This window comes from Limanda limanda, chromosome 12, assembly GCF_963576545.1.
Source record: "Limanda limanda chromosome 12, fLimLim1.1, whole genome shotgun sequence".
Lineage (NCBI taxonomy): Eukaryota > Metazoa > Chordata > Actinopteri > Pleuronectiformes > Pleuronectidae > Limanda > Limanda limanda.
In genome coordinates this window covers 15982744-16004642 of record NC_083647.1, presented here as the reverse complement: position 1 = coordinate 16004642, position 21899 = coordinate 15982744, and the positions used below count along the sequence as shown (strand labels likewise).

Genomic DNA, 21899 nt, shown 5'->3' with positions numbered 1-21899 from the left:
ATTGAGATGAGTAATGATTAGATATTATGTATAAAATATATAAAAGTAATAAGTAGCTTTATTAGAACAAATAATGATTTCTTATGATGTGGTATACGGTCACAGATGCATTAACACAAATCTATTTCTATATGAATGTCTATTACACTGACATAACATACATAAAAACAGTCTAACTCATATATGTATTCCCATTACAGATGACCAGTTATTGAACACATTTACTCAGTTCTTACCTTTAGTTTTTGCTGTTAAAGAATTGTGCATAGTAATTCTGTTTGTCATTGTGTTTTGATTCTCATTTTATTCCTGACTACATTTCCTCCTACATTGTGCTTCTGTTCCTGAAACGAAGTTCTCCTATGAAGAATCAATAAAGCTGCATCTCATCTACCTTTTTCGCAAAGAATGAACAGTAAGGAAACTATGTTTCAAGACATTAAGACCTCAACAGGGGCGTTGCAACAGGGTTGCACAGAGCAGGCACTTCCCTGGTGCCCCTATTACATGTATGTACTTATTAATTTTGATAATAGATGTTAAGATCAGAATAATGTGGTTTAGTGAAAGTAGGGGTTGAGTTTGGTTTGATGTACGGCCTCCGGGTCCCTTTTGCTGGAGTCCCTTGAAACAGTCCCTCCTCCCCACCCTAACAACAGATATCCTAGTGGACATGCTTGGTGTTTGTGAATGTCCTGGTCCACAAGTCAATTCTACAGCACTCACCGACATACCGTCCATGTAACCACGACTGGATGCATTATTTTTGTACCAGGCCCCCGGAGGCCACACACAGAAGATCATTAGGTAGGAGAAATAATAAAGCCCAGAGTTGAGGTAAGAGAAAACCATCTTCTTTTTCTTTTCTGTTAACAAGAACATGGTTTCCAGGAGATCAAACATGAGTTGGCACCACCAGCATCTTTGGCTTTGTTCCTTTATTGTCCGTGTCATTTCAGATGTGTGCCCTTTCAGTTAATTAAAGCCAAAATGGATGCATGGTTGAAAATATATATTCAAATAGTCTCTTTATTCATTCTACATAGTTGTACACCACTAACGACAGTGATAGGAGCACACAACGGGCTTGAAACATTTGTCAGTTACTTTGAGGATGGAGGAAACTTTGCAGATTTTTATTTTTAAGAAAAATAAGAACATTTTCTAAACTGTGTCACTGAGAGTTTCCGGCCGAAACAGGAGAAATCATACGGTATGTGCCAGATTTACTTCTTTAACTTGCTATTGATGTTTTTTATTCTGTACAGAGGGACAATTTGTACAAAATTAATCTAGATATATATATTTATATATAACACTACATGAAACAAGGTAAATCATATATACAATATTAAATGAATCATATAGTACAGGTCACATACAAAAGGACACTTTAAGTTATCATGTTTTGGAAATAATGTGTTAAAATTAAAAGATCTGCAAAGATCCTGCAGAGTGACAAGCCACCAAATCATCTTGAAATCATCTCGTTATTTGTGGATGATTTGTCATTTTTTAAAATAAACCTCTAACATCTTAAACTCATAAAATCCATAAAACATCTTCTCCCAGCAAGCAGGACTGTTTCATAAACGCAATGACAGAAATCCGTTTGGTGAATGGCATTCCTCCAGGGTAAAAGGTACATGTTTAACATGGTAGTTTTAATTTACATATTTTTGCATTCAAGCAAATACAGTATTAATACAGTTAACAAGCCAAGTCACAATGTCAGTTTATTTTCAGTATCTATCTGGCATTTTGTGGCCATTATTTGATACCAGTCTGTTTCAGCGTCGGGCATTCTGAATGGCCAGAGGAAGGAAAACAAAACAAAAAGAATCCAACACCTGACATCCACGCTACTAACCTCCAGAGACAAGACAAAGAAATACACCACGTCAAATATGAAGAAATCTAGCAGACCTCCTCAGTTTAAACAATGGTACTGACTGGAAGATACTTTCCGACTTTCAAACCAGTCCCTCACTGAGAAGTGTTCGAAAACCCCGAGCCCGAGAACCAGGCAACTGAATTTATGAATGGTAGCAACACAAACATGCCACACGTCTTTTATATTGGTTGCTCTCAGCAAGTAATTTCACTGATCATCTAACGTCAGTATGTTCACAGCTACTATCTGCTCAAAAGTTTGTTAATAAATTAATTTATTTTTAATTAATAATGAGGATTTTAAAATCTTTATCCCATACAATACTAAAACACCTTCATGCTCTTTAGAAGGAGACGTTGAGCAGAGGTTCTAACTCAGTAACGGCTGCTTAAAACCATCAGTGAGTGAAAAAAACACACGACGCTGTGACAGTACAGATCTGTGCCCCTCTCCCACCCAACAACACGATTATATCTCCTTTACACAGACAATCATCTCTATTCGTTTTACAGGAAACATATTTTTATATAAAACCCAACACTCACCTTAAACACGGCCATGCTCTCAGTCTTTCTGCTCATGTGCATGTTTTATAAAACCAGAACATAATTACTGCAACTTAAGGCCGGAGGATGCTTCTGCGTTTTCACGGGCCCGGAAGCGCAAGAGCCCTGCCGGGCCCCCTACGTGCTAACGTAGCCCTTCTTACGTCCTTACGTGCGTCGGCCAATTTTTCTAACTAGACGGCAAAGCCCCGCAAGCGTCACCCGCCCGCAAGGGCTGTGATTGGTCTGCTAACTACATCATTTCCGGAGTCGCATTTCCAGTTCATGCCCGGAAACCACGGAAGATTTAGTAGAACGAATATGGACCAAATAGTGCTTGCTGGCCCCTGACAACGCAGAAGCATGCTCCGGCCTTTAGGTAGCAAATGCAGCTGTTCATCCAGGCTTACCCTCTTCAGCTCAACTCAAACCCAGTGAGTACCATTGTTTGAACCGTCTCGGCATCACTATGATCTGGTTCTCAAACATCGCCAGTGAACGTAAGGAAGCAAGCATATAAAAAGAGCGGCGTATGGCACAAAACAATAAAGTGGAAAAGTGTCAGATGTCCACAGGACAACTTCCCCATTTCCTCGCCATCTTTCCTGGACGTTGCAAGGCTAAGGACAGGCCTCAGTTTGGTCTTAAATGTGCTAAACTAAAAAAAACAAAAACTTTCAAACACCAGTGACCAGAAACAAAGGCAGGTGTCCCAGATAAAAACATGAAACAAAACCAACAAAAAACACAAAGTCTTGGCACTGATAAGATGTCCATCAGATTGAGCAAAAAAAAAACAGAAAACGTACAACAGATGGCAGGAAAGTCTTGTCTTTCATTGGACCAACAGGTTCTGTTTTTGTTCCCTTTGACAGAAAAGAAAACCAAGCAGAGACCAAGAGACGATCCTTAGACAGTGAGTCAGTCGCTTATTATTAAACCACGTCTCATCCTCAGTGAACACGTTTGCAAAAAGGAATGAAGGAACCAGGTGAGAGGAACCGAAAAGGGAAAACAAAAGTAGAACACACAGATTGTGGCGAGGGCTTAAAGACACACAAACACACACCCACTCCTCTTCCTAAACTGAAAAACAAAAACCTGAGAAAGCAGAACTCTGAAGGAGGTGAATATACAGCTTCTGCACTGTGGCAGCAGGGAATGAAGGAGAACTAAGGATTCTGGGGAAACAGATGGTGGGGACGGGGATGAGAGCCCAGCGCGGGGGGTTCATAAGTGTAGTTCCGGCGAACGGGCCGAGTGGATGTCCATGGCTGTCGAGGGTAGAAGGGGCAGTTGAACCAAGAGCCGGCAGGTGGCGGGACCTAGAGTCCATCGTGGGTGATCAACATGTCTTCAGCTCTGCGGTGGGACTCCAAGGCTTTTGTGGTGTAAAGATCCTGAGGCAACTCAGATTTACGTCGCACCATGGGTCGCTCTTTCCGCTGTTCATGCTGCAACTGTCGGAGAAGGAAGACGAGAGAAGGACGTTTCATTCACTTATCTATTTCACATATTTGTGGTCAAGCACAACAACAAGTTAGTCACAATCCAACAATATGTAATAAACAGAGAAACGAGAAGGACTGAGTCAGTAAATCAAAAGATAACGTAACATTAAAACAAGATTAAATCAAATTAACACAACATCAGACCTGTGCTACATGTATGGAGCCTCCATGTGTTCAATATTAAAATAAATGAGACTTAATGAGATAAACATATAATTAATGACTGTGTGGAACATATGAAATGTATCTTTAATAATCCAGGAAATTATTGAACCTCAGCTGATTATAAAATCTTTACTATTCATTGATTAAGGAATTAACTCTAATAAAACTTTGAAGACAATGTAACATTGATTTCATGTTCCAGAGACAGTTTTCCTGTCAGTGATGTCACCAGCAGTAACTGAAATAATTTAAAGAAATGCAGAAAAGGTAACAGCATCCGAAACGACTGACACGCTGGAAAACGACGGATCAGCCATTGGCGAGAATGCAAATTGATTTACCGATCTGAGATCATGTCTCACGTAAATTGTTTCACTTTTGTAAAATTGCCATTTTCTCGTCGCCATACCGAAACATCAGTTGTGCGGTACTGCCGCTGGCAAGTACTGTTTTTAGAGCGGCGGAGAAGAAGTGATTTCCAGTAGTGCGTCAGCCAGAGTTTGTTAAAATGTCAGCAATTTGGCTAAATTTCCCGCTGGAAAGTCCCAGAAGTACGACGGCTTCATGTGCTGTATAATAGACTTCAACTTTGAGGGGCTTACAATTAGTGCACTAGTAATCACATCAAGCATGTGAAGAACCATGAGGAGTTCACCAAGTCGTGACAAAGGTGTTTGAATTTCGTTAACATGAGCATGGACATACAACAATGATATCAATCATCACTTCCAGACAGGGTCAGTAACAAACAGCTGTTAAAATGTGCTACATAAGAGGCAATGTATTTTAAATGCACTGGTATCGGTATCTGGGTGAGAAAAAAGTTATTGAAATATCTAAATTGTTACATTTGTTATTGTTTGTCATAATTTCTTATTTATGTATAATACTGAACACGTTGGGGCTCTAACCACTGAGACATCAGGCTGGGGACATAAAACAGAAAGCTCTTGATTCCACTGTTCAGTCTAGATTATTTTATACTTGCTTTTAGAAAAAATGTCTATAACAAATTCTATATGTTATACACATAGAATAGAGTGATAACATTTGTTGTACAAATAGACTTTAAGTTTTGGTCAATAACAGATCTATCAATGTAAAGGGTTTCATAAGAAGAGGAAAGATAACAGAGACAGAGAAAGTCAGGTTTACCTGAGTCGCGCCCTCCTCAACTGTCTCTTTTAACCTCTGAACATCTTCTATCAAAGGGACATCCGTCTCCATTGCTACAGGACTATTGAGGTCAGAGGAATCAACATACATAGAGAACTATGTTGAACAGAAAGGGAAAACAAAAACAAAAAAAACACAAAAGGGATGGAGAAAAGACTTTCAGTCGCATGCAAGAAGAATGAATCTAGAGGCTCTGGATGAATTAAATCAAGCAGCTCTAATCTATGGCAGTTGTAAGCGTGATGTGCTTTAGTTGTGGTGAAGAAATAGAAACGATTAAGACACTGTAGGATAACATTATTTGGAATTTATTGATTGTGAAACACACACCTTGTGTTAAATGGTATTAAGTGGTTGTCAATCGCTGGGACATTAGAGCTGATTTCAGACATTCACTCTTGAAAATGTAAATTTCCTCAGTAGAATATTGTCCTCGACATTTCCAGAACATTCAGGCGAGGGGTTGGGAGGGTGGAGCATGCAGGGGACAGTAAATGTCATTTAATTTCTACTGCGAAAATTACGCTTTCTTTTTTTCAACACCAGCATCGGTTCATTTCACCAAAAACTATAGATTTCTTGTTGTCTTTCAGATTTAACGTCTTCGTCTTCTCGATTATGGCTCCTCTTTTTAATTCTGAGATATCAGTATTCTTTGCAGTGCCATTGAGATTTTATTTGGGTTGAAATTACATTTGTTTTTGACATTTTGCCACTTGGACAGAGTCGGGTCAGTCATTTCCTTTGCTGAACATTCATAGTTACTGTAAAGACAGGGACATGAAGCTGGTCATCAAACAGTGAACAAAGAAGTGATTAAGGGTACTTCTTTAAATGTTAAACTAGTATTTAAAAAAACTTTAAATAATGTCTGACCCAGAATTAGGATGCGAGGGCACAGAACCATCACAGCAGGATCTGAACCTGTGTGTTGCTTTTCCTCAGGGATGTCGTCACATCACTGATTCCTTTCACCACAACTAAGCACAGTTTTAAAGCACTTCATTCCAGCTGAAGAAGGGACAACAGTGTGAGCAAAACCTACATGGGATAAGATGGAAAGGGAGCCACAACAACTGGATTACGGGAAACCCAAGACACTTCATGCATTTCATCTATAGTCCTACACACACACGCAGAGAGACATGCACATTGGTGTGAAGGGGAAAAACAGATGTGTTCCACAGACCGCACACACTGCTCACCTGTGGATTTGACTTGGCGAGGTTCTCAATCTTAATCCAAGCCTCCTCGCGTTCTTTTGACTTTGCCTTCTCTCTGTTAAACGAAGCACCAGACCTCCACTCATTAGTCTGCTACACTGATGAATGTGAAAAGCAACACAACTATTCAGTCGCAGTCTTACGGCCGATTGAAACAATGTGTCACTCAGACGTTGTGTGCAAAGAAGGATTTATCGAGTGGGAGAAGAGTCTGTCTGTGCTGCTGCCTACTTGTTTTTCTCAGCCCTGAACTGCTGCGTGCAGTCGTCAAAGAGCTTCTGATTCATCTCCATGAAGAGCTTCAGAGCGTTGTAGATGAGGCCGTGGATGGTCCTGTGAGCAGACACACACACATTCAGGATTATCACAAATTATCACAGACAATAAAGTAAAAAAAAATGATGTTTCACAGTTCACAATAACTCACTGACAAAGCTATGACAAAAGCATTGAACTATTCATTGAGACACTTATTTATTTTCACCAAGGAGGTCATGTCTTAACCTCTGACCATTTTTTGGTTTACGTGGCAAAATTGACAAATACTGGTTGGATATACGTACAATTTTAAGTAAATATGAAAGAACCTATAATATTTTTGGACAGATGTGGAAAAAGAGGTGGAAAGTCCCCTTATAAAGCCACATGTTTATTAAATAGGTCAAGCTTTTTATTTGGATTGGATAAAATAAAAACTCTCCTTAACAGGCAAGATTTTTATTCAACTTTTTAAATCAATATGTAATATACATACACAAGATCAATAAATTACTGTAATTTGGTACGGATGGATATAAAGATCCAGCTGATGTAATAGTAGTTTCAGAAGGGGCAGGTGTTTGTCAGTTGCTGTATGTTAATAGATTTTGGCATGGATCCAGACAAAGAGGCATATCCAGAAATGTTATCACGCTCTTTAACACTTTGAGATAAGGCCCTTGGTGGACGTATGCACTAAGAGCCATATACTTTATTTTTACCGAAAGCACCTTAAGTTGAAAGGGTCTACTATCCAAGTCTTTTATTAGGCAACAAAACCAATAAACTTTAAATCACACATTAAAGGTTAATCTGGAGCAGTAGGTACAATAATAAAAGGAACTGCTGATGACTGATAAGCATGTGTACATTCTGTGACCAAACCCCATCTATATATATAAATGTACACACGCTCACTTCAGAGATAGGTATGTGAGCAGTTCAGTCAGCGGTTGTGTCAGACGGGTGTTACATGCAGTGTGAGGTACATTCAGGGCGTTTCAGGACACAAGTACACGTGGAGCTTGATAACTCGAGTGTCTTACTTGTTCCAGTGGGTTTTCGAGTTGCGGTACAGAGCCGGGAACATGATGGGCAGAATCTTGGCTGCGTTGTCGCTGATCAGACTCATGATGTACTCGTTGTTCCAGTAGTACAGAGCTCTCTCTGCCACCTACAGGAAACAAACACCTCAGTCAGACATTTGCATAACTCTTTGGTAGTAACAGTGTTCTCAAACATAAACAACCTCGGTCAACAGCGTTTTGGCTCCGTATCAATTTTAATTCCCATCAAGACTGAAACGCCTGAAAACGTATTTATCACATGACCACTCACATACACTCGGCATGCGTGTGCCAGTGTAAACAGGAAGCATTTGGTATTAAGTTGCAGATTGCTCTATAACTTAAGAGCAATCTGCAACTCCTACGCATGTAAGTAGTTGTATACATTTTAAATGTGGAATTTACCAGGACACCAGCTGTTAGCAAAGACAACAGGGTCAGCAATACTTGTATCAGATTATTCATGTTGCGTATTACTTACTACGTCGAGACTAATGCCAGTTGTTTTCTCCATGAAGGGGGTCATGTGATAGGACCCTGACGGATCAGTGATGGGCTAATTCAGGACCGAACAGAACTAACCAGCAATCTGTTGTGAGGGTTTACGTCATGTTTATACCTGTCCGGACTAAAACACGTCCCTTGAGTTGTCACACTAAAACGGGACCAGCAGCGTTTCCAAACTTCTCCGTTTTAGTGGCGCTAAAACTCCTGGGGAGTGTGGATGATAAGTGTTTCCCGTGGTCTGAGTTATGAAGGAAATGTTGTCAAAACCCATCAGTTACCTGGAAGTGCGGACTGGACACACACTTGGCAAGCTGTCGGAACAGAGGCTCCTGCACCTTCACAAATTCAGACGGCTCGATGACGTCCAGGATCTCCTCCAGCTCGTTGAGGAACATCACTTCCTTGGGACTGTGAGTCTTTGGCCAGTACTTTAGTAGAGCCATTACCACCTATGGAAAAGAGAGATAACATTGTGCTGAATAACTGTCCTGGTAGGAGAAAAAGGGGATAGCGGCTTTAGGGCTGAAAAGAAAAGTTTAATATATCCGACAAAGAATGAGCCAAATGATTAATTCATGAATTTGTGACCTTGCAAGAAAAAATCTATGAGGGATTAAACACGAGCTTCAAATTTGTACATCAATTTTAAGCTTCAAATTAGAAGTTTCAGCAAGAATTAGAATGGGACATACCGGCTCAGTTAGAGTGCTGTCCTTTTCCAAAAACTGCACCACACAGTAAGCCAGCTACAAAACACAAACATAAAAATCATTTCACTGTGAAGGCATCTGAATTTATCCACAAGCATACTAAAGGTAACACGAGAGAGCAATCGACAGGCCCGAGGCGCCGACTGGCTGAAACATGCAATCCAAGTTATTTTTTAACAAAAGCTTCAGAATGACCTACTGCTCTCGTGAAGAAAAAGAGGTGTGTTCTTAAAGCAGGTTTGGGCACGAATAATCAAATACATTTCTAAAAGAATTTCACCTGTAAATAATATATCAATGTCAAAACTGCTTTAAATAAGAATGTTAAATCAAGCTTCACAGGGTTTATTTTCTTCAAGAATCTCAACTTACCTGTGGATGGTAGACACTAAGTGATTTGACTTTGTGCAGAGGCAGTAAAACCTTCAACAGGAATATTTTGTGCTCTTCTTTTAGTGGTAAGGCAAATCCATTGATTATGCTGGAAAATAAAAAAAAACAAGAATTATCAGAAACCTTAAAAACAAACAATCTTCAGACTTGTATTCACTTAAAGATTTATTATGTTCATTTTTACATCTGATTAAACAGAACTGCTTATTTCTCTCTTATGCAGCCTCTCAGTTGATCCTCTGACTGAAACAGTGCACCCAGCCCTTGTAAGCACCATCTCATCCTCTTAACGGCGTGAAGGCTTGATCGATGAGCTCAATTAATTCTTAAAAATACATCTCATTGTGCTGTGCTGCAACATCCTGCAGAGCCAACCTGCTGACTACTACGTCCATCACTCTGCTCTGTTGCTAAAACAGGAAACGGTTCTGAGCAGTGTGACACCAGAGCTCGTCTCACAGGGATAATTACTGTCACATACGTTTACTTTGTTATCTGAAACCTTGTCTGTGTTGAACATGAACATCTCACATTGTAACATTGCTCTAATACTTCCAGAAGTCTCTGTCTGTATGTGGCTCGTATATATTTAGACATGTGAATTGTAAACGGGTCAAGAAAGTGCAGTGTCGAAACTGGTGCGATTAGTAATAAGTTCAACTTGTGTTAAGGCTCATACCTTCCAAGTATTTCCAGTAGTTCAGCTATACCATTGTGGTGCTCCGTCTCATAGATAAACCTGTGGGAAAAAACAGGAACTGGATTCATTGGCTATACGCAGATTCTATATTTGATGATTCATAAGTTGACCATTCATCTTGGTATACGTGATTAAAACAAACAGCCGGGGAGGGCTGCACTGACCTATAGAAAATGTTATTGATCTGTTTTCTGATGTACGCTCTCAGCCCCAGGAACTTTCCATAGATCCGGTGGAGGGTTGTTTTGAGGAAGTCTCGCTCTCTGGGATCCTCGCTGTCAAATAGATCTAGGAGCTGCGACGTCAAAGATGTGAAATGTTACCACAATGAAGAGTCACGGTGAAAATTCAATTTCTAATTCAATTTGCCAAAATATTGTTATCTTACCTGCATAACAAATTTCTGGTCGATGTATTTCTTTGCTATGTTGGGCTGAAAGTCGGGCGATTCTAAAAACCTAAGGAAAAATTCATAGACGAGCTGCAATAGAAACAAAGAAGACAAATCAACAAATGAGTGAATGCTTTACCAATACTTTAAAATCTGGTACATCAAGCTGTTCTGTTCTTTCAGTTCTAGGTGTGCATTATTGTGGTTATTACTGTCTGTTTAATTCTCTTATTTTTATACGTACATAAAATGAATTCATACTTGGAGGCTTTTCTAAACTGAGAAACATTTATAAACCTTTCAGTTTGGCAGACGATTAAATAATTACAAAAAAATGTCAACCTGGAGGTGTGGCCACGCTGCTTCTAGTGTTGGCTCGTCCTCTTCTGGATCAAACTCCGCTCCGGTGGGGTTGGATGATGGAGGCAATGTTCTGAACATATTCACCAAAAACTGGAAGAGGAGAAATGAAAAATGATTTGCTGAATGTTTACGACCCAGGACAGAAAACAATTAAAGTCAACCTCCTTTTGTTTCAATAACCTAAAGAGCAAATATCCATTTAAGTTTGAGAAACAATACAGTGGCTCTGCCCAGGTTGTGTAAGGATACGCTACAAAAGACTCTTTCATCAAAACAACCAGGCCAGAACTTTCCCCACTCGTGAATGAATGTTTACCGTCATGAAATGAGGTTAAACCAATAGTTTAACCACATCAAACTGGGGTTAGGGCTGCTTCTTTGACTTGGTGATTGTTTCTTAGAACAATGCAGTGTTTTAAAAATAAAATAAAAGTAACAGCAGCATCTCTGTAACCAGTTCGGCACACAGAGCGAGTTCAGTGCAAGATGCCAACATTTTGCAGATGCACTTGCTTGTGGAGTGTTTGACTGAAGAGGTTGTTAGAAATGCTGACATCATATGAGGAGTACAGATAATTTATTCATATCCTGGGCCTTGTGTTAAATGATTAGGAGCGCATGTTAGTGTCACATTACACAATTTAGCCACTATTTAAATGGTCCGTGCTCAAAAATCAGCAAGGATATTAAAAGAAAGACAACTATCTTTATAAAAAGGGCCCTAGAATTCTAGAAGTCTAGAATAAATTAAAAAAGCTTCATCACACTTCAAAATGCATAAGAAATGTCCCATCTTGGTTATTCTTAAATCGGTTTTCTTTATAGGTTAGTGTTGAGTCTGCAAACTAGCCTCAGAGCGAATGGCCCACAATAATCTGAGTGTGTTGCGTTAATGGTCTCTCACAGTGTCAACTGACTCCCCTGTGGGCTGCTGCTCCATGCTAGGCAGATCATGGGACACTGCAGGTGGCCTACTAAAACAGCGAGGGCCTTGTTTGAAAAGACAAGCTACAAGGTAGACCAAGATAAGACCGTCAGGGCCGAGCCGCTCTTCATCACAGAACAGGCTGCAAGAGGAAACGTCATAACAGTGATTAAGACAATTCTGCTCTAGGCTTCGAGGATGAGAAGATAATGACAATGGAGGGGGAGAATCTTTCTAAAACTCCTGTGTTTTCATTATGTTTACGGCAATGCTTCTGTATCCTGATCTTCTTAATCTTTATAATCTCCTTGTTTAGTGTCTGTAATTAAAATGAAAGCAATTCTTTCATTAATTCCAAACAAAACAATGTAGCCTGTGCTGAAAATTGTGCCATAGTCAAAGTTCTTCGCTCTGGGGAAACAAAAGTACTAGCTTTCAAGTTACAGTGTTAAGAAGGAACGTTTAAAATTATGTTTTCACATAAAACCTGACAGATTCTTTTAATGAGCTTTTGAAATTAATAACCTTTTTCTGAATCCCTAAAATATTCTTTAAAAAAAGTGAATTTGTTCAAGTTTACAGCGGCAACCAACTATTTTGATCTATATTTTCTGGATCCATTCATCCACATGTTGTCGTGTTTCTGCCTTATTCTACAACTGTTCAAATCAATTTATCTCTCTTATCTAAACTTAATATCCTGTAATGACAAGTTTTATATATATATATATATATATTTAGTTTTTTAGATAAGCAAATTTGTAACAACCAGGGCTTTTTCTAGAGATGTGAAGGAAGAAAGTGACCAAGAACTTGATCATTCTGGCTGTGTGGAGATGGAAGAAACTACCAGAGGGGCGACCATTGCTCTAGAACTCCACTGATGTCGGCTTTATGGCAGAGACAGAAGCCTCCCCAGTGACACTGGAAAATAACCTACAGGACTCCCAGACTGTGAGAAGCAAGATTCTTTGGTTTGATGAAACCAACTAAATAGTTTGGCCTAAATTCTAATCTCGACGTTTGGAGGAAACCAGACACAGCTCGTCACCTGCTCGTCACCATCCGGACAGTGAAGCGTGGTGGTGAAAGCATCAAGCTGTGGTGGTGTTTTTCAGCAGCAGGCGGAAGGAAGACAGGTTAAGGCTGAGCAAAACCCTAACAGAGAATCCCTTGATGAAAGTCTCTCTCAGAGCACTCAGACCAAATGTTCACCTTCAAATGACCCTGAGCGCACAGCCAATACAAAGCAGGATGGTAGGACAACTCTGAATGGTACTGAGAGTCACAGTTCTGACTAGAAGTAATAATAGCTGACCTCCCACAGTCTCCATCCAACCTAACAGAAGAACTGCTGAGAAGAATGGCACATCCATCATATCGGTTATACCCGTGGTGTTTTGCATCTCTGCTAGAGTTACAGGTCAAACAACGGTCAAAACTTAGACTAACACCAGTTGGAAGTTTTTCCTTCCACTGTTTGTATTGGTCTATCGTGATGGATACTTATTATTAATTTGCAGTGTGTTCTGTCACCTTAGCTCTTCCAGTAAAGCCCAAACACACAAGGAAACCAAGAAACTCAGGGGGATTATGGGGCAAACGATGGTAGTGAAGACAACAACTCCCATGATGCCAAGCTGCTTTATGACATCATCAAAAAGGTGTTTTGTAATTTTTTATTGTAATAGGTCTAGTGGCCCTTTGTTCCCTTTGGACTTATTTGTCTTTCAATTGCCAGATAAAGGCAAGAAAAACACCCAAAATATTTTTCCAAAGCCGAGGGCAAAATTTTCACATTTTTTTTCTCAACTATTAGATACAAACTCAAAGAAAATGTAAGAAAAATCTGCTAATTTGTGAAGCTACATCCAGAATATACTCTTCCCTTCACAAAAAAGGCTGAAACAATCAATTACTCGTTTCTTGAATTTTAAATCTAGTTTTATCCTTCCTATCTATGACTCTAACCAACTTCTCTCCAAAAAGTGACGGGTATCTGCCCTGCAGCTACAGCTGGCCCCTGCTCTCAGCCAGAGTTTCACCCTCATCTCCAGCTTTCATCCTAAACCTAACTCCCTCCGGCTCCACTCACCACGTGCACCACCTCTGGGTAGATGGGCTCTGTGATGACATTCCTGTTGTGGGTGATGTACTCCACCATTTCGCTCAGCGCCGCCCGCTTCACTTCCTTCCATTTTAGGTCGCTCAGCGGGTCGGACAGGAAGTCGAATAGAACACAGCACTGCCGTAGCTTCTGGATGAAGAGCTTCTCCTGCTCAGCGGGGGCCACATCTTAAGACGGACAGAAAGAGGAAAAAATGTTAAGTGGGCAAGTGAGACAAAGTCCAGTGGCAAAATGAGAGTTGCAGGTGTAACTAGGCTAAACAGTGGTAATGAAATACGCCAGCGAATATCCGATAATGTAGCCATGGACAAAGCCTGATGGGTCACAAAGAGAATGTCAGTTTGGCTGTGAAGGATAACAGTTTAAACAGCAATGGAAACAGAAGGTAGCGGGAGAATGATGAGGAGCAGCAAATGAGTCATGAAGACTGAAGTGCATTGAGAGAGAGGCAGAGATGGTGAGAGCCCAGGGGGAGGATAACGACAGAGCGGTGAGGAGGAGAGAGCGCCGAACAGGGAGGGAATGAAGGATGAAGGATTTGGGATCTAGGTGAACGGTCACAGATCTATTCATAAATAAAACCAAGCTATTTAAGCCTGTCATTGTATTTGACCATGGTGGTTTTAGGATTTCCTTTTTCTCCTGATAAAGGCTGATAAACTAAATAGCACAGTGATTCCAAAGTGTCGTCTTTATGTGAAACAACTTTGATGTTGCTCGTTTGACTTAATGTCTGATTTTATCTTTGCTTAGAAATCTTCACTGTCCTCAGCTTCCCAGAATAATCACTATTAGATAGGTGTTTGCAACCGTGTCCATTTATTTTCTTTCCTTGTCAGACCGATTACTGAGAAACCACTTAAAGGATTTCCATGAAACTTGGTGGAAGGATGGAACATGGGCGGAGAAACAACCCATTAATCCAGGAACTCAATTTCACATGTACCTTTAACATTATGAGATATGGCATTTTTTGGTGATTTTCACCAGATTTCTCTGAAATAACTCATTGATCCTGATGTAAAAGAAAGTAACATTTAAGAGGCATATCTATGAGTGACTGCAATAATGATCGAACTAAAACTGTCAACTCTGTGATTGCATTTGCACAGTTATAAAAACTGTTTAAGCAGAAAGTACTTCTGCCAAGGAGGTTACGCTTTCCTTCCTGTCTCTATGTTTGTTTGTTTATAAACAGGATTATGAAGAAATTACAGGATGGATTACTAGGAAATGTAGTGGAATGATGCTGTGTGAGTCAGAATAACTCGATTTGGATCAGGGACGGATCCAAGAATCTCTACAAAGTTGTGCATGCTTGATGCAGTTACAATAAATTCTGGAAGGCACGGCAGTGAGAGAAAGTACATCATCCTTACATCAAAACCATAAGGTATACAGCAAATCCTAATTCACAGGTTTATAAACCTCTGCAAGTCACGTCTGTACAGTAAAGACCTCTGCCTCATAATTACTTGTCAGTGAAGGGTGTGGCTTTAACAATAGGCTGGCACTGAGGCTCGAAGCTGTCTGCACACGAGGAGGATGGTGATGCCATGGGTGAGATAAATTAGATCAGATGTAGACAGTACATTGTGTAAACATCAAAAGGATAGAAGGAGATGGATGAATCCCACTCATCCTCCATGATTCTACTGTAACCTTTGGGCAGAATGCTTCCAATTACTGAGATAAGCAAATTAGGCTGGGAGACAAATTGTGATTTATGAATTTGGCACAAGGTTCTAATAGAGAAAATGTATAAATTATAACCAACCGATAAGGGCAGCAAAAACATGATATATGAATGCAGAAATATTATTCACATGATTCAGGGATGAATTAATTAATTAATTATTTCTTGCTGTCTTCCATCGCGTTTAAATTAGACTGAAAGTAACGAAGAAATAAACAGGCATCGAGTTCTGCCGATTGAATCGTGCAGGTGTTTGAAAGGAAGGAAAGCGCTAGAGGAAAATCATGGTATAGACACAAAAAAGGAAGTAACAGGCAGCTGAAACTATTTGGTCATGCCCTTATTTCAGTGAATGTACTGAGACAGTTACAGAGGCCATAGCACGGAGGAGAGGACGGTGCAAACACACACACAGACACGCACAGTCGCACACTCTTCTGGAGTGTCAGTTTCAAGTCGGCCAATTTATCTTGATGACAGTGAGAGGTTGGGAATTCCAGAGGAGAGAGGGTAAGTGTGTAAGCTGCCATTATAGCATACATTTCCATAAATGATTTGGCAGCCAACTGGGCTGTCACCGGCACAACAGGAAAATGAGTGCCCTTTACTCCTGATTAAAAACACATAAGGTTATTATCATTGTTATTACGTGATTAAAATCAGCTTAGCATTACTTTTCATTTACAGAAAGAGGCTCAGTGGGGCAACAACAGTGAGAAACAGCAGCAAGGATTAAACTAAAAGTAATTTGGTTGTTTACATAAGTCTGTCTGCCCGTGTCATAAAGTTTCTGTGCGCTCCCAAAATACCCAGCAGGTTGTTGTGTAACAGAGAAAGGGCCAGTGTTGTGATCCCAAAACCGATGTTAAGCACAATGTGACTTCTATTAATGCTGCAAACAGACGCCGGAGGAGAGCAAGTATGCGCACGCACTCACACTCCCGGGTATCATGTCTTATGGAGAACAAAACGCGATTTATCTTGATGCCCCCTATTCAAAACAAAAATAATAAAGTGTGGTCACGTTGGAAAAAGCGTCGGCACTGCAGCCGCTGCGGGTCAGAGGTTTGAACTGGTTTGGCAATCTGCTTTTTCACCAGCATATTATGCTCAATGTAAACACTGACATACTTCGATATGTAGCGGAACAGTGTGTTACAGTTTGGTATGAGAGGTATGACTCTGGCCACATTGATCAATTAAAACTGATCTGGCTGCATTGTAATTATCAGCAGAGAATACTTCCTGCATATATAAAGTTCTACAACATTGACACAAATGAGACAAACTCATAGTTGCACTTTGGAGGATGCCATGATACTGATAATGGCAAGAAATGCTTCGCCAGGCTTTAACTGAAGTCTTGTGTCTTGAAAGATTATCTCCGGAAATATCTGATGAATGTGAAGCGCACTTGAATTAAGAGCAGGAATTGAACCATTAGATCATGAGAAGGTGTTGAGTCTGATTTAGAGACGATCAAGGATTTCTGAGAGCTCACGCAAGGACAACAAAATCTAGACACTTTTGTGAAGATGCAAAAAAATAATAACCGAAACTAAGCAAAATTGCGTGAAATAAACACAGTCCTGCAAACATCCACGCACAAATGTATAATATTTTGTATAGTTCATGCAAATCACCTTCTGACAATATTTGTTTTCAATCTTTGGAGTCAGAAACATTTATTAACACAAGCAAGCTGGATGAACTTATTCTGGGTAGAACATGAAACAACGTATCTCAACATGAAAAATAACCTTTTGACAGTGTTGAAACAGACAATATGCGGACAGGACAATATCACATAGAGTAACCTTAGTGCAAAGTAGACTTCATATGCACTATAATAAACAGATGATAGTGTTTTAAGGAATGGATTTGCATGAACTTTACAACATTATGGACATTTGAGCAAGGTGTCTCCCTCCAGATACAAACCTCATAAAAATCAAAGTCTGTGATTGTTTGACAGTTAATCTACATGAACTAAACAACTATGGACTGTGATTGTTTTCAGGTTTACATTGTCCTGTTCAAATCCAGGCACAAAATGCACATTAATCTGCGTAGTAGCAGTTTAGTTTCTCCCCGACGAGGAAACACTGAATCAAGACGTGGGTATGAAGTGAAATCTGTCTCAACTTGATCTGGAGTCAACCCGGACGCAGGACATTCGATGTAAACAACAGAGAAGCCCAATGGGAGGAGGGGAAAGAGACCGAGGGTCCAGCTTGTTCTCCCCCCAGCACCGGGTTGTCATTCACGGCAGTCGCCTCTGTGGTTTAACAGAGTGTGATCAATAATCGCCTGAGGCTTCATCTAACGCTGGGCTGCACCCGAGTACAGTGGGAACAGGCTGGGGCCTTTCAGACATGACTGAATGCATTGTGCACATATTAAATAGGCCGAGTCCTGCTTGTTGTAATCCTGAAACATTGCTGCTGCTGCTGCTGTGACACGGCCGGGCTGGGGGTCATATGGACGCCGTGTTGACACAGATCCGCTGCACTTGAAGAGGAGAGACGTTCATTCAAGACTTCATGAGGGGTGGTGGTGGTGGTGGGGGGGAGGTGGACGTGGGGAGGGGGGGCTGCTGCAGAGCTGTGTCCGTCTGCTGTAACCAGTTTGCACCCAGAGGAACTGGAGTGTGGTGAAAACACACTGGGACCGAGCCGAGCAGCAGGGGGGGGTGGGAGGGAGAGCAGGACTGGTCATGTTGGAGTCAGCCTCTAGCATTAGCCTTTAGCTCCGGGGGGCTACGGCTCATTACTGCACACACAATACATTACATACGCGAAATATGCCCGAAACGAGCCATTCCCAGCGCAACGTGAACGCGAAGCCGAGGACAGGACCCTTCCCTTGGCTGTGACCTCACTTCCTTTGACATCACTAGCTCGGCGGGGGGATGGGCAGCAGCGAGCAGCTAGCTAGTAAAACCTGATTTTTTTTTTTTTTAACACAGCTTCTCGCAGCGAAGCACACGACCGAACCGTCCCCCCCGCACCAACACCCCCCCACCCCGGTGGTTCCCCCCCAGCGAGCTAACCCGTCTCTCGGCGTCTGGACCAGGGTGGGAGCGAGGAGGAGAACCGGGGCACAGCGACTCACACTCGGCTCCCTCTCCCCGTCGCTCCCCGGGACAATGCAGGCGGAATCAGTCGTCCTTACCTCTGAAGTGCATGAGGGCCAGCGGCTGGAAGGGCCCGTTGGAGTTCGGTGCGTCCACGACCATCCTGTCTCCGGGTTTATTGCATGTCAACATCTAAACCTCAACCAGGAAGGCGCATCGACTCAGGGCGAGAGGCCAGCCTCCATTTTAGCACAAAAGCGGATCAGAAAATGAAGCTCTCCGCCGCTGGAGGGAACTGGCTGCTCGGTGACGTAGGCAGCGGGGGAAGCGGCTGATTGGCTGAGCGCGGGCGGCTTCGGCGCAATCAGGGTGTGACGAGCTGTGGAAGAGGGACGGGGATTGGCTGAGAGGGCGAACAGGGGCGGGACGTGTGATGGAATTTTGCCCCCCGCCCGGCTCCTCCTCCTCCTCTGGTGACGCTGTGCACATCTGACACAGACCTGAGATCAGATTCATCCAGATCAGCTGCACAGTGGAACCATCAGCAAGGTTCATAAGAGAATCTGATTCAGGATGAGTGTCAGTTCCTGGATGAATCTTCAGAGCCCCCCCCCCCCTGTCGTCTCTGCCTGGGTCTGTATGAGAAGGAGGTGGAGGCCAGGGTCATGAGGGGCCTCGAATCCTCTGATTCAGTGAGGGAGGGAAGAAGATGAGAAGAAACCACACGAAGAGCAAAGGATGGGACGACATCCAAAAAGAATAGCCCCAAAAAAGTTCCACTGGAAGCTGCAGTGGGCTTAGATCGTATCAGATAATCCTTTATTGATCGCTGTGGGGGAACTTTAGTTAATTCAGCAGCCAGAGCACAGAATACATACAGATAAGAAGAATAGATTAAAAATAGAGTAGAACTATAATGGCCCTTAGTAAAGTGCACACCTTCGCCAACAGTCCCCTTCAATGCATTCTAGCTGCATCAAGTTGCAAACACTCATAGATATCAGTCGACTTAATGTGCCAAGGTTTTTTTTTATCAAGACTCATTCATTATTCCCTGGGAAATCAGGTAAAAAAATAATAATTTTAAAGAGGAAAATTCCTGGATCCGCCCTCTGATATGATCCATATTTAATAGGTTCTTCTCAGACTCATATTGTGTAGTTTCACCAAGTTTTGTGATAATCCGTCCAATAGTTATTCCGAAATACTGCCAACAGATAAACAAACTTAGATGCAGACATAACCTCCTTGGCCGAGGTAATAAAAGAAAGAACTATATAAAAACAAGGAGGGCCAGGCCGACGCCTCTCTGTGTGGAGGTGGAGTGACTGTGAATGGTTGTTTGTCTCTGTATGTTGATCCCCTGCGATTAGCTGGTGACCTGTTCAGGGTGTACCCCTCTGATTGCCCAATGTCAGCTGGGATTGGATAAGCCTAATAGATGGCTGGCTGGATGGATGGATGCACTGAAGAACGATTAGAGGCAGGATACAAAAAGTAGCGGCAGTAGCAGTACAGCCACTGGTAATGTGCTGTAAAACCATCTCAAAGTGACACAGTGATGTGTAAAGTAGCAGTGGGTCAGCAAGTATGTTAAGTAGAGAACGTTACTGAAAGCAGTGGCTGTGCATTTCAGCATGATCATGGAATTAAACTCTATTCTTTTGAGATATATATATAGTAGAGCAAATGCAATAGACAAGACATGGTGTACAGTTTATGATTATTCATTACACAATATGAAAGATAATCAATCCATTGTGTTGATTTGGTCTAGTCCTATAAGACAGTTTGTCGACTTTGTTTTCATCAATTAAAACAAAATCAAACGACAGTTCATCACCTCTGGTCTTCTCTTCTGTTTTGTGTTTTTACGTTTCGGGGCGAAGGCAGAGTTTGCTGCGTTGTGTTTTTCTGAGTGACGTGCAAGTGCTTAGCTAAATTAGCTGTAAACAGGAAATGAAAGCGAAAGGATGGAACACACGGAATGAGCCTGTCCACGCTCTGTTTGAAGGTTTATCTGATGAATCCCACTCTGTGTTTTTAAAGCAGATTAGTGTTAAAGTTAGCTGTCATGTATGTATGGTGCTGTGAATTACACTTTATATGATATAGGTTATTTTGGAAATAATGTCTCTAACCCTCCGAAAAAAGCTGAGTGAAATCCCATTCACGCCACAAGGCCGAGTGGAGTTTTCATAACAGTAGGACTCATCATTTCATCACAGTCCCTCCACAGTCTTTTAATAAACAGAGGGAGCAGGCTGTCCTCCAGCAACGGACACAGCCAGACAATTAAATACAATTTAATTAAGAGAGTTCACCAGGGAGGCTGTGATGTACAGTATGTCTTGTTACAGTCTGGAATTACCCAATAAAAATCACATCTAAGGGAAATTGTGGAGGTCGGACTATTCTGATTAAATGAAACGATCATCCCGGTGCACAAAATAGGTACAGTTTTAAGATATATTATGCAAAAAATGTATTTCATACATGTACAAGTAAAATGTGTTCTTGGTTGGTAACTTTAGACGCGGTAGCCTATGTGTTAATAATTGATCTAGAGAGAAAAAGAGAGGAGAAGACGAGAAGAGGAAGGTCGGGCAGTTCTCCCTGTCAGTCTCAACCTTTACATTCCACAACCATGACAACGGGCGGCTGTATTTGCAGAAAGTAGACACTAACTTCCTACAAGCGGAACAGGCGTGCAGACAGAAAAAAATTCAAGTCATGGGCAATATTCTAGATTTATTAATTGTTAACGCTCATGAAAATACCAAATCTGACAATGATTCTATCCTGTATTACCTGTGCAGCCGGACCTATCACAGCAGTACAGTGCTCAGAGGTAAAAGACCCCCAACGAATCCTATGTTCGATCCCACAGAGTCCATCCATCCATTAGAGAGAGTTCTTCCTCTGTGGCACAGAGCTCACATTGTTGTCCAAAAAAACACACAAGCTGACACGCTCCTTCATCACCATGAACAGTAGTTTATTTTAAGTGACCCAGACACAAACACACACACTTGTCTCTCTATAGTTGTGAGGACACTGTGGATATTGTGACATAATTCATTCCATAGCCCCTAACCATAACCCAATTCTAACCCTGAAACCAATACGTCTTAACCTTCAAACAACCCTTTGACTTGGTGAGGATCAGCC

General features: G+C 41.4%; 1 protein-coding gene across 3 annotated transcripts; it reads right to left on the bottom strand.

Moving 5' to 3' along the window:
• Positions 1-1002: 1002 nt before the first annotated feature.
• On the bottom strand, positions 1003-19039 carry ppp2r5ca (protein phosphatase 2, regulatory subunit B', gamma a). Of its 3 annotated transcripts, none has more exons than XM_061082122.1 (14): positions 18827-19039; positions 13924-14123; positions 10883-10993; positions 10538-10630; positions 10314-10444; positions 10129-10188; positions 9429-9537; positions 9039-9092; positions 8625-8795; positions 7819-7946; positions 6746-6847; positions 6497-6569; positions 5271-5387; positions 1003-3899 (listed from the first exon to the last, which is right to left on the bottom strand). In XM_061082122.1, exons 1-14 carry the CDS (start codon positions 18918-18920, stop codon positions 3765-3767), a joined length of 1578 nt encoding a protein of 525 aa, XP_060938105.1. In that variant the 5' UTR covers positions 18921-19039; the 3' UTR covers positions 1003-3764. The 3 variants fall into 3 exon arrangements, with proteins under 3 accessions (XP_060938105.1, XP_060938106.1, XP_060938107.1); XM_061082124.1 differs by having other exon boundaries at positions 3831-3899; positions 5271-5352; XM_061082123.1 differs by lacking the exon at positions 5271-5387.
• Positions 19040-21899: the final 2860 nt, after the last annotated feature.